The 14,030-nt window shown below is 37.6% G+C and overlaps 1 protein-coding gene across 2 annotated transcripts in view; it reads left to right on the top strand.

Moving 5' to 3' along the window:
* LRBA (LPS responsive beige-like anchor protein) overlaps nt 1-14,030 on the top strand; it is a 419,408-nt gene that overhangs the window by 97,896 nt on the left and 307,482 nt on the right. For both annotated transcript variants that reach the window (XM_075709754.1, XM_075709753.1), the window contains 2 exons: nt 4,801-4,934; nt 13,906-13,984. In XM_075709754.1, the coding sequence (XP_075565869.1) occupies nt 4,801-4,934; nt 13,906-13,984 (213 nt within the window). The remainder of the gene's footprint in view (nt 1-4,800; nt 4,935-13,905; nt 13,985-14,030) is intronic.

The raw sequence follows: 14,030 nt of genomic DNA, 5'->3' as shown, positions 1-14,030 counted from the left end.
TGGGATATGATAAACAGCATAAGTTTCTCAGAAAACTTTGTGCAGGTCAGTGTCTCTTGCTCAAAGCATGTGGTGACTGTGTCTGGAATACACGTGCACACCCATGTGTAGCGTTTATAAGGCAGCATACGTTCTTCTGTATCTTGAAGCCTGAAACCTGTACTTATTCATTTTTATTCCTTGAATCAAAGCAAAAGGAATGATGTTGGGTAATTAAAAAAAAAGAAAGAAAAAAAAGCCTGCTAACAGCTCCACTTTGCAGCTGTGTATTAGTGCCATATTCCTGGTGCTAGCAATCAGAGGATCTTCCTTAAAGGGAATGCCATTGCTAGATACTGAAAATTATAATGGAAGTGTTAGAATATAATTTCTTTTTTATGTACTTCATGGAAAGTAAGTTACTGAAGATGAGAGTAGCAGCTGTACTTGTGTTCCCAAACGTCTACAAATTTGAAGGTGAGAAGGTATACAAAAGATCTTAAAAAGGCAAAAGGGACTGTTGTGGTTGTTTACTGCTGTCTGTCGCAGCCCAGGAAAGGGAAAAAAAAATAAGTCTTAATACCTTTGCTTGAATGCACCTCTCCTTGGATAGCTGTAGAGTCTGGCAACTTGCTGAAAATACTCCCTCAGTGCAACTACACTTAAGCATGCTGAAGGTCAGTAGAAGTTTACCAGGAGGAATGATAATATATAGTGTTGTGTCAGAAACAGCAAAGAAAATGGAAGATTGTTATAGCTGGGACTTCTTTTGTCTCCAGTCTTTGTCAGCTGCAGATGAGCAGTGTTAAGGTAACAGCTCCATCTGCACACAGGCTTCCTTGCTCCTATGGAGTTCCAGAAATGTTACTTGCCCTGTGAGGAGCTTCTTGCATTAGTACTAAAAATTACTCCTGTTCTAAAATTCCTTCTTGATCCTTCCACCATGTTCATTTCTGTATTTTCAACTGAAAGGGGGTGGTTCTAATATATAAAATTAGTTGAAGTTCAGCCATTTATGTATAATTTTTTAAGGTGTGGGTCTGGCTTGCCCTTTATGACTTAAAATACCACCTGTTTCATAGTTCCTGGGGCTCTTAGTAGAATCAGAGAGTAGAAGCAGTAGCATTAGAATCATAGAATCGTTTAGGTTGGAAAAGACCTTTAAGATCATCCAGTCCAACCATTAACCTACACAACCAAGTCTACTCTAAGCCAATCAAGGGTAGACTAGACTAAACCATGTCCCCAAGTGCCACATCGACCTGTTTTTTGAACACTTCCAGGGATGGTGACTCCACCACTTCTCTGGGCAGCCTGTTCCAATGCTTGACCACCCTTTCCATAAAGAAATTTTTCCTAATTTCCAACCTAAACCTCCCCTGGCGCAGCTTAAGCCCATTTCCTCTCATCCTATCACTAACTACTTGGGAGAAGAGACCAACACCCACCTCACTACAACCTCCTTTCAGGTAGTTGTAGAGAGCGATAAGGTCTCCCCTCAGCCTCCTCTTCTCCAGACTAAACAACCCCAGTTCCCTCAGCCGCTCCTCCTAAGGCCTGTGCTCCAGACCCTTCACCAGCTTTGTTGCCCTTCTCTGGACACGCTCCAGCACCTCAATGTCTTTCTTGTATTGAGGGGCCCAAAACAGGACACAGTATTCCAGGTGCAGCCTCACCAGTGCCGAGTACAGGGGGACAATCACCTCCCTGCTCCTGCTGGCCACAGCATTCCTGATACAAGCCTGATACAAGGATGCTGTTGGCCTTCTTGGCCACCTGGGCACACTGCTGGCTCATGTTCAGCCAGCTGTCTACCAACACCCCCAGGTCCTTTTTGGCCAGGCAGCTTTCCAGCCACTCCTCCCCAAGCCTGTAGCATTGCATGGGGTTGTTGTGACCGAAGTGCAGGACCCGGCACTCGGCCTTGTTAAACCTCATACAGTTGGCCTCGGCCCATCGGTCCAGCCTGTCCAGGTCCCTCTGCAGGGCTATCCTACCCTCCAGCAGATCGACACTCCCACCCAGCTTGGTGTCATCTGCAAACTTACTGAGGGTGCATCCATAGGTATTCAGAGGACACAGCCATTCTGATTTGATGTTTTGAGAGAATTCCAATGGACTTTAAACCCTGGAAACAGAAAACTTCTCTAGAAGATTTGTTTTTACCCTTGTCATGGTTTAACCCCAGGTGCAGCTAAGCATCACAAAGCTGCTCATTCACTCAGCTGCTCATCCCAGTAGGATGGGGGAGAGAATCAGAAGAGTAAAAGTGAGAAAACTCGTGGGTTGAGATAAAGACAGTTTCACAGGTAAAGCAAAAGCCGTGCACGCAAGCAAAGCAAAACAAGGAATTCATTCACTGCTTCCCATCGGCAGGCAGCTGTTCAGCCATCTCCAGGAAAGCAGGACTCAATCACACGTAATGGTTGCTTGGGAAGACAAACACCATCGCTCTGAATGTCCTCCCTTCTTTCTTCCTCCAGCTTTATATGCTGAGCATGACATCATATGGTGTGGAATATCCCTTTGGTCCATTGGGGTCAGCTGTCCCAGCCATGTCCCCTCCCAACTCCTTGTGCACCCCCAGCCTACTCACTGGTGGGGGGGTGTGAGAAGCAGAAAAGGCCTTGACTGTGTGTAAGCACTGCTCAGCAGTCTAAAACATCCATGTGTTATCAACGCTGTTTTCAGCACAAATCCAAAACATAGCCCCATACTGGCTACCATGAAGAAAATTAACCCTATCCCAGCCAAAACCAGCAGAACCCTCAAGGTAATTTGGTGTTTTCCAATTTAAAATTAATTACATGAATGATGTGTTTTGAACAGACACTACCTATATGTGCACAATTGCTGTCTACATGTGCACCAAATTTTGTCATTAAAGATTCTCCAATATCAAATTGCATCCAATATAGTGTGTGTATTAGTTAGCAAGCAAATGGATAATTGTTTCTGTAACTTAGTGGGTGTGCAAAGAAGTATTTCCAGCTCATGCACTGGGATCTCAGAGAGTCCACATGAATGGACATGTATTTGTAATATGTCTGTACTATTTGGGTTTAATATTATTCATCAGTATTTCTTGAATTGGATAGCTATACAGTAAAAGAACTTAAAACCTGTAAAGGAACACACCTGAGCTTCAGTGCTGGATCATGAATGTTGGAGAAATGTCCGAAAGTTTACTATGTGTGGGTGTATCTTGTACTTAGGAAACTTATATTAGCTTCCCAGCCCCTTCCAGGTATTTGAATGTGTGTTATAGAATAGTAGTAACAGTTTCCAGACAGTGAATGTCACAGAATCTTGAGTGATGTAGAATCTTATACCTGGGTGATGGAAAATTAATTGGTGATGGTGGCTGTAATTTAGAAGACAGTCTAAATATATGAAATTTTTTTTTAGTGCATTGTTCATGTTTCAGGGAAACTGACATGAACGTATGAACAAAATTCATGGTTTAGGCACAATACCTTGACTTGGGGCTCAGGTGTTTTTGCTTCTATTTTTTTAGTGTATAGTTAACATTAGCAGTCACCCTTATAATGATATGACATGTACTGCCTCCAAGTATGGTCCCTGCCTACTCCTGCCATTAAGGAGGGTTGATTTAATCAGTCTAGCTTCTGTGACATCCTTTGGACTGAAGAAGGGAGTCAAATACAGTCCTTTTTTTCCATTCTAGCAAGGACTATTTTAGAAATATTTGATGGAACTTCTTTGGTTGTTATTATCACACCTGAATTTGGGTCAAGTTTCTAAGTTACTTTATTTAGAAAATGAATATTTTAAAGCTATTAAGGGAATTCTTTCAGTGTGTAGTTATAGTACTGTCAACAAAAGATGTGATTAAATAAATTGAATGTTGAAGACTTTCGGCTTACAGTTAACACCAGGTAATTAAAAGTAAGCGCTGCTGTGGGAGTGCATTATATATCAGCTGTACTCTTTACCTCATTAGCTGGGTTTTTGCATGTTTATGGAGCGAACTTGCAATTAAAAATGCCTTTAACATAAGCTTAACAAGGCCTTTTAGGTATTTGGAATAAAGTACTACAATTTAATTGAAATTGGTACAGCATAAATAGATGTCTTAGTAACATGTGAGATAAATCTTCATGCCTAACTTGTCACTTTGCATCTTTTCCTCTTATGTGATCTTTAATGCTGCCTACAAGGTCTGACATTTAACTTGTATAAAAGATGGAGATTCTCTCTTCAACTCCAAAGAAAGTTTTGATTTATTATACAAGTAAAACTTCATTGACAAGATATACTCAAATTCATGCCTTAGCCATATTTTTAATATGTATGAATGTTTGTATGTGCATGCAGATGTGTTAGGATGTTTTTAGTATGTCCTTCTTCAATTAGTCTTCTGTTCTGCATTAGAATACCAGAAGTAGTATACTATCAAGGCAGCCTTCAGTGTTGATAATTTATCTTAATGTTTTCATTTTCAATACTGTGATATCTTTTGTAAATAGTTGCCTGAAGTTTAAAACCAAATCTTAGGGAAATTAAGGTATAAAGTAAAAGCTACTTGCAGGTCACTTGTCCTGCTGATCTTCTAACTGTGTGCTAGTTTGTCAGGGATTTTGCAGAAGTGGATGAGATATTAAAGTGTACCATAAAAACTAAAGAAGGGTGAAGTGTCCTTGAGGTTGAGGTAGATTGCCAAAGATGATGGAAAAAGAAAATAGGGAAGGAATGGTACTTTTGCAGGACACAGAAGTATATGTGCTAGATGTGTAAACAAGGGTCATGATGTGTGAACCTTCATACAGTATTATTTACTAAGTTTTTGTCTTCACCTAGGAGTGTCATTGTACCACCGAAGAAATCGACCGTTTCCTCTTCTACAGCTGCTATGGGTATTCCTACAAATGCTGTCAGTGTGGTTTCTTCTTTAGATTCAGCCCAAGCCCCGGATTTGTCAGGAGAATCTCCTGGTGAGTAAGGGTAAATTAAACACCTTAAATCCCAACCCTGCCTGTCTTGCTTCTCCCTCCCTCACCATTCACTCTGAATACAGATGAACAAGTTTGTGTTACCTGTATTTTGTCATGTGTTATGTGAAGGTGAGATGTTTTTCAATAGTCGTCCATATCTCAAAACACTGTAGATGAGAATAATTGTTTTTCAGACATTAAGTCGTTAGTTGCCTTCTGTTGTAATACTGATATATATACTAGTGTATATATATTTATCTGTCTATATATGAGTTTTGCTTATACTAAGGATATTGATACTTATGGCTGGTTATATTTTCTTAGGGGAAAATGTGTCAATGATCTGGGAAGATGGTGTTTTACACTTTTTTTTTTTTTTTTTAAACTGCTGGATTGTATGTGGTATAACATGTCCTAAATTATCACAGCAGGCAAAAGGACCTTTGCGGCATTTGTATCCTGCATACTACTTTGTCTATATCTTTGTCACATGCCCTCATATAACAGCTTGCAGGCCTGCATTTGGTATTCATGCCTCTAATGAAGACCAGTATCAGATACTTTACAGGAAAACAGACGTGACTCTAGGTTGAACTGGACCAATTGTCAGTGACATTATATGGGTTCATGAATACAAGAATTCATCCTTTTTGATATTTTCTGAGAGTTTATCCCCCAGATCATTTTATTATTCCTAGTTTTGATGCTGTAGCTACACAAATGTAAAAACCTGTTTATAAATAAAAAATATACAAAAGTAGTGTTGTATTTTTTTAAAAAAAAAAGCTTTGCTAAACTTTTTTGGGGTTGTCCTTTTGCCTTCATCTACCAGAACAAATACAAATGTCCGATCAATATTAGTCATAATTTCAAGATTTCTCACAGTTTTTATAAAGCAGGCATACTATATTAACTTGTATTTAGTATAAATACCATATATTCTAAAGACTACTTTTTGTTACACATTTTTTGTTATGTAAAATATAAGCTTATTTATAAATTGTAGGGTATTTGTCCAAGGGTATGTGTGTTAGTGCTAAGTAGGACTGAAAATTATATACAAGTGTTTCCAATAGCTTTAGCCTGAGGTCATATTCAGTGTTGATGCTGAACTAATTGCTTTGGACAGTTTTTTCAGTGGGGACAAAATTGAGTAGGTTGTTTATAAGCAAGTGGTCCTTTGAACCTTTAGTCTCTCTGGTCGTTCTGTATGAGATAAATGATGTTTAACCTTATATGCTGTGTCAAAGGCATGCTTTTCTACTTAGCCATGTTTAAGTCACAAGGCTGTGTAGGATCTCATAATTGTTTGTGCCCCTGAAGTTTAACGTCAAGACTTAGAATTGATTTGCATCTTAATCAAGGAAATCTCAGTCTGTGCCTGATTATTTGTGTTCCTTTTTCAATGTTTGAGCTTCCTGTTTTTATGAACTTACATCCAAATTACAAAGTCTGAGGAAAAAAAGCTAATCCGTTGTCATGTCCTCTAGTACTCGTTTGTCTGGAAGATATTTGTTGCCATCTTCAACTGTTTATTGCATTTGTTGGGAAAATCAAAAAGGTTTTGTTCCAGCCACAATAAAGGAAAAGAAAAGCTATTGAAATCTAGTATCTTCTCATTCTTTGCAAAAGGGAGAATCCATTTTGTCACTGAAATTGCAGGAGGTAGCACTATACTAGTCCAGGAGTAATGTTTGGACTAGGAAAATTAGCTGTCTCTTAAAATGTCACAGTTCTTTGGGGAAGATTGGCTCTGAGCGGCTAATCTGTTTTTAAAATAATAAAACCTTACCTATATTGAAATAGGTTAAAATAATTGCTAATTTGTTAACTTCTTACTGGTTTACCCAGGTTAGATGTGGGCTTAATTATTACAATTTCTGAAGTCAGTATTCACTTGCTTTTAATAGAAATAAAACAGATAACCATTGATTTTCAGAGTTAGTCAATCTTTTAAGAACGCGTAGAAGAAAAAATAAGTGCCCCTGTGCCTGTAGAATGTATAAGAAATCCAGACAATAAACAATGCTGATGTAGTTTGTAACTGTGTGACTTCCAGCATGTCTGGGAGTTTTGGCAAAAATTGGACATGTAATCTGAACTGATATGCATAAAAAGAAACTAATCAGGATTAAAAATAGTAGACATGTTTAGACTGGCAATGTAATTAATTAAAAGAAAAAGTAAAGGGATGAATGAAATCATGCCTTAAACAGATTAAAACGTGAGACTCTTTCTTTTTTCCCCAGTAAAATAATGGCATGGAAACAAAAATTTTGCAGAGTTGGAGTGGTTTACATTTATGTTGCTCATATAAATTGCGCACGTTTAAGTTTGAAATAAAGTTCTGTATAAGGCCTTTAACTTTTTTTTATTTGAGGACACAAGTAGCAATCAGTTAGCTTCCTATAAAACCAAAATATAATACGTATAATTTTCCCCTGAGTTCAAATCACAAGTTCTTTCGCCAATTTTTGTTTTCATGCAGCAGAGAGTCAATACATTGTTCTAATTTTTTTTCAGCTAACATTCATTGTAAGTGTGTTTACTTTTGTAATTAAGAAAAAAAAATTGAATCCTTTTTAAAAAAGTGCTGAGACTAGGGGTTTATGTAGTGAGTATAAATTTCGGGCTTTTTCACATTTCATATGAAGGCTGTTTATTAAACATTATTGCTACATTTAAAAGTACATTTCAGCTGTTTTTTCTAAAGTCAAAGAATTTTTTAAAGTGGGTTTCGTATGCATTTGTTTGATATGTTTTAAAAACTGATTAAGCAAACAGAACCGTAATATAATAACATGTAATGCTTTACTGTGGAGATTTGAGTTGATTTACTCCAAAACAGAGATGAAAGGGAGACACAGACATTAAAATGGGATTAAACAGCAAATGGTAGTGTTTTAGTTGTAATGCGTACATACACATAACTTGGGAATAAGTTTTACATGGTATGTGAGCATTCTCCACCTGCAGATGTGATGTCAAAATTGCTTGGTCAAGGTGGGATCTGTGTAGAAATATTAGTCAGTCTATGTGGTTCCAGATGCCTCAGTTGCTATTTGCGTGTGCTCAGAATTCATCAGCCTCCTTCCCAATATTTTTTCCTGAAGTTTGCATCTTGCCTGCAGCTCAAGGTCTATGAGTATCTCAGCTATTTGACCCTTAAGATTGTCCTAAGCTTATATCAAGTGGATGTGACATGTCCTGGCCTACCAAATACAAAGTGTTGACAAGTTGGAAAGATAACCATCTAAGCTCACTCTGTTCCTCTGATACTTTGAAAGAGGGTGAAAACATATTTTGGCCTCAGACAGCCTGGCCTTTTCGCAAGAGCAGTTTCTTCACCTTTACTCATTCAACCCATGGAGTATTTCACAGCACAAAAAGCCTTTCCTGAATACAGATGTGCCCCTTATGGTCTAAACGTGCCTGTCAGTATGTTGCTGATGGCTGCTATTTGCGTTGGTTGGTCTGCTGGAATTGCTACCTCAATTGTTGAAAGATCTTGGAAATGAATGGAGAAAATAAAGATCCTCCGTGGTCCATGTTGAGCCAATCATTTCTCTCTTACGGAGCATGGTGTTGAGCAAAAGAGTGTATTTGCTAGTAATAATCGAAGGAGGAAGAATTTACTCGGTTGTTTCTTCCTTGGATTGGCTCATAGGCTGAATATGAGATTTAATGCAGAGATTTTACACATGCTGTGTCCAGGAAGGGATATTGGAAAGGCAGGACTAATGTTTGGTTAGGCAGGACTTGGCAGAGTTGTCTGAGCTATTCTGAATATACTAGTGAGATGCTTGTATTTTTGTTTGTCACTTAGTTTTCCTTTTACATGTTTCAGTTACAGGTGTAATGTTCTGAAGTGGCGTGAACTTGTTTGAACTGTTTTGCAGTTTGCGCTCCCACTGTTTTCTCTGATGCTCCGAGTTTCTCTGTTTATGTACTTGAAGGATTTCACATGCATTTTGTTAGTGCTTCACTCTAAAGAATGCAATTTTGAGGCTTTCACTATCCAGGTTGCAAACGGTTGTTCAAATATAATTTTTATAAAGAAGGAGTATGAAAAGTCTGTAGGAAGCAGGAGTGAATTGCATCTTGTCATTACTGGTGCTCTGAGGGTAGAAAACACAGAAGTTCCACTCAATTTCTGTTGCCTGCCTCCTTCCCCTCTTACTTGAAGTTCTTTGAGTTTCACTTGTTTTGCCTCTGAGCCACACAGAGTTGCCAGCAGGATTTCTGCTTCTCCTGAGCAGAGACATGGCCTGTTCCCCAAAGTGTGAAATGATAAACAAGGCCATGTCAAAGGCTGAGGTGAAAAAGGAGGTGGATGCTTGGAAGCAACCTGGGAATAAGCAAGTAACAGGAGCTAAAAAAGGAGTTCTGGCTCCTGAATTCTAGTCGTACATATAGGAAAATATAAATTTGCTCCCACAGTTGACTTCTTTTGCAAAGAAGAATGGTATTCATTGATTTTTATACATGGGTGAAAATAACCCTGAAGTCTCGCAATAAAATAAGTTTGTGGGAGACAAGCTAAAGTAGGAAAAATAAATGTCAAGTGAGTTACCATCAGTGCAGAGGTAGTTCAAGAAGTTCACTGGATTATAGTAACTGTTTCAAAGAGAACTCCAACTTTACAGTGACAGTAGTTAAAGGCTAGTTACCAAAGCAGAATGACACTTTAAAAAATCTCAAATGCTAATGATATGCAATGGAAATGGTGTAATACTCTTTCAGTATAAAAACTGTTTTAAAGCAACTTCTCTTTAGAGTGTGCACCATTGTTTTGTGAAATCTGTTTTGGTTTAACCTACAGATGTGTTTATGTAACAGATCCCTTATATTAGCTTGTAAAACCTTTCATTGTAGTCTTGCATTGTGCACTTCCAGCCCTGAAAGTGTATTTTTGAATGAGCTCACTATTTTACCAGATACTCCTTTCATAAAGAGTATTGGTGTATTTATGTATGGTAGGTCTGTTGTACCAAATTAAGAGATATGCCTGTTTAATTCAACTCTCTGGGTTTTTTTGCCTCATCTCCGTCCTCCCAGAGTAACGTATGTCATGCACTGCTTGTGTATTGCCAAGCATGCTTTCTGAGTGTGTATGCAAAAGCATAAGGATCTTGCACAAGGAGTTTCTTTAATGATATTTTATTGCTAGAGACATTATTTGTTTAGACCCTTGGGGACCTTGAATAAACAATAAGGTTTCACTGTAAGGGTGCTAGACAGATGATCTATTTGCATTTTCTTTTATGTTCTTGCAAATGTCTGTAAAACTGTCAGTTTGAAGGAGCCAGTTTATCAGTGAAAGGATAAGGAAGAGATAAGTCAGTTTAGTTCCACATGTTTGAAGTAGCTACTGCACTTACCCACATGTGTGCTGTGGATGAAAATATGCTACTGAAGTATTTTCTTTTTTTTTTTTTTTGCTAAAGGCAGGAAGAATAGTAGAATAGAAAGCCACTTCTGAGTTAAATAAAGTCAAAAAAGTACTTCCACAAAAGAAAATTTGAATGCAAAAATCACTATGCTTAATCCTATCTAAAAAAACCCTGAAATTCTCAGCTGTGATAAATCTGAGATTCACCCCTTTTAGTGAAATATATCTGAGTTTGGAATGTGGATTTAGGTGATGATAAGCATGAAGAAATTCAGGCCATAAATATCCTTACATAATCTTCAAAAAGAATATCAGTTTTTGTAGGTGCCTGCCTTATGCTGTTGTCAAATTCAAATTGCCAGCGCTTTTTCTGTTATGTCTATATTTAACAGTTGATTTTAACTTAAAACTTCATAGTTTTACATTTATACCTAATCTGTTATGCACAATTTGTTTTGATTTCTAGAAGAAATAAAATCATGTCCTATCTGTGTTGTCAGTGATTTCCTTTACCTCCCACTCTAACCATTTTTACCAGTGCCATTGTGTGTAGAAACAAAACAAAAAAACCCCAACCCATCCCACAAAATAAAACGAACAAACCCCCCCAGTTACCTCGGATTGAGTGTATGTCTCTTTATTAGCCTTGTGATGGCTGTTATGTCCTTGCATTGTCCTTGCAGATGTTTCCCTTGAATTTTTGTCTAATTTTTCCTTCAGTTATTTTGCGTGTGGCCTAAATATTGCATTGAATTATTTTAATCTCATTTAATTGTAAAGGTCATGCTACTGTGCTGCACTGTTAAAGTCTTATTTTTTTAACTGATAAAGTGATCCTTGATTTTGCTATGCATTTAATATGGTGGGATTTTAGTTGTATATACATTTGACTTTCTAACATACCCAATAATTAGTGGATTATGGGTCACAGATTTTATACGTAGTAAAAAGCATGCAAGCATTTATATAACAAGGAATTCTTCATGTGGAGTCTCCATGTCGAGAGGACTTTCTTATTTTGAAGGCTTTGGGTGCCATTTCAGTTTTGTGTTCTGTTGAACTACCCACATCAGTGTGCTGATTTCCCCTTATGGACAGTGTATGGGCTTAAGTCCACTACTGGGCATGTGGACTTAAGAATATTTTCAAGTTACAGGGTTTTGTTTAATGAGAACAGGGATGTTGGGCTTTAGGGAGAAAGCTGGGAATTCTAGTGAATTTTTTTAAATATAAAGGTTATCATGAAAATGAAATAATTGCTTTAAAGTCTTAATCCAACAGGCAGCATATTGTGCATACTTAAGTATGAATGCATATGTGTTTAAAAAAAAAAAAGACTGTAGCTATTAAGTATCCTACAAACAACTGAGTCTTTGGAACTGGCTTGTTGCCTTCTGTGGGCTTTGTTTCGTTTTTCTGTTCTAATTTCTGTTTCTAGCCTAATGGAGGCTCTGTTCTAATTTTTAGCACATTATTTGACTGCTTTTCCTTTGGGAATACATAAATACTTTTTGGTGGTTTGACTATGTAAAACTAGATCTTAAAGAAATGGAATTATATCCATGAAAATATTGAAAATATTTACAGAATCTAGCCATCACCATTGAAATTTTCAGAAATATGTTTTTGATTTGCCTTTATCTATTAAAATTATTGAGGAAACAATGCCCAGAAGATTTGGATTCCACCTTGCTTTCAGCTAACTGCTTTGTTTCCCCACTTCCTTGTCCTTCTTTTTGTATAGCCCACTCAAAATTTCTTTCTGACTCCGTCATCCCATACAAAAGTCAAAATAAGAGCTTCATGCTGAATTTGTGAAAAGCATGAGCAAATCACATTCACAAAGATATCTCCTGCCTATGAAGAAAGAAAAAGAAATGAGAGCAAAACTCTTCACCATTTTGATGCATTAGATTAATTTATTAGTTTTTGTGCTGCCTTTGAAGCGAGATTAGAGAAAAACATCTTCCCCAGACGGGGGGGGGGACCAAACCAAAAAACCCCCAATGTTTCTGGGGGGAAGCTCTGTGTGCCAGTGTTTTGGAGCAGAAGTTTGAAATTTGACAGGAGATATAAACTTAGTGTCTCAGGGATCTGTCTTTGCCATCTTTTTACAAATCTGTTACGCTTCAGTCAAGTAAAAAGACTTTGAAAAGTTGCAGTTGGCACATTTTAGTAGATGCTTTCAAGATCTTAGCAGCTTATTTCCAGACAGGTTGCATTTAACTGAGCTCACTCCAGTGTAGGTGGGACAATCAGGAATTTTTTATAGTTATAGTTTTGAGAAGGGTCACGTCTTTGCTAAGGTAGATGTGAGAACTGAAATGATTAAACTGATTAAACTCTTTTCTTTCATGCTTTTTTTCTTTTTTTTTTTTTTTTCCTTCCCCTCTTTCCAGCAGCATATAAGAATCTGAAACTGGCGAGGTGAGAGGAAAGAGAATAGGACAGGGTCTAAGGTTGGAAAGAGATAGGATTGCAGATGGACTAGAAGCAGTCATGCTCTTGGGAAATGCACAGAAATCTGTCTGCTAAGATTCATTCCTCTCTATAGTTTGGAATGCAATGCAAGATTTGTGAGTCACCGTTCCTATCCTGGCAGCAAATATCTGTGAAATCTCTGTCTGTCTTGCTTACCCCCTCTTCATCATTGCTAATACCAATCCATACTGCAGTATGGAGCTTGTATTTCTCTTTATATACTGAACAGCAGAATTTAGTATTTACAGATTCCTACTCTGCTGATGAGAGCCATGTAGTGTCAATTTGACATAACACAATTGCATTTTTTTTTTGTAAGCGTAGGGTGCATAAATGACCCAGTCTTCCCTATCAACCTTTGAATAATTGATGTGGCAAAGTTAATAACTCATAAATGAGGTTATACCACTGCCATCATGCTAATGATGCTGGCAGTGCAATGGAGAATTTTATCATAGCTGTCTTTGTCAGAGTTCCAGTGTTGCAAAAATTTAAGCTAGGCTGTTGAAAGTACCCATTCATTTTGTATTGTGCTTCATTTTGGCACAAATATATTTTAATTTTGGACAAAAGATTAAGGGTTTTCTGTGCAAGTTACTTGAAGTTGGATGAGCGCTTCCAGTAACCAAAAGAAATACTTTAAAATGTTACCATTTGGCTTTGTATTAGTATATATGAGTCCACTACAGGAGTATGAAGAGTGTAAAACATTGTTTGTATTCACTGCTTAAGGTTGTAAGCGTTCTCAGATTTCTTCAGAGAATATCATGGCTTATAAGGCCAGAAGGGATCACTGCGGTCTAGTCTGACTTTCTTAATGAAGCAAAATGCATGGCTTCCTTGAATTACTTCCTATTTGTGCTAGAGCAAAATTTAAAAAGCTTGCCATGGCATACCTGGTAAATATGAACGTAAGTAAATAGGAGTCTTACAGCAAAAAAAGTTGGAGGTACAAAGAGGTGAAAGGGTTTACCTAGTACTCACACACTTAAAAACCATGGTTTCTCAGAGGTTGAGCTTGAGGCTTTAGTTTCTAGTCCAGTTGTCTAACCTCTGGCATGTTTTCTTATATAACTCGTTTATTACTTTCTCTTGTAGGAAGGGGATCATCTAATTCAAAACTGCCATCTGTCCCTACAGTTTCTTCAGTGCCTGAAGATTCTGCTTCAAATATGAGGTAACTTCTTCAGTTAAACATCTGAACATCTGTGCTGTGGCTCACA

The sequence above is a fragment of the Pelecanus crispus genome, chromosome 4 (assembly GCF_030463565.1).
Source record: "Pelecanus crispus isolate bPelCri1 chromosome 4, bPelCri1.pri, whole genome shotgun sequence".
NCBI lineage: Eukaryota > Metazoa > Chordata > Aves > Pelecaniformes > Pelecanidae > Pelecanus > Pelecanus crispus.
Note: the sequence above shows the minus strand (reverse complement) of the source record. Positions and strands in the feature narration are given on the sequence as shown.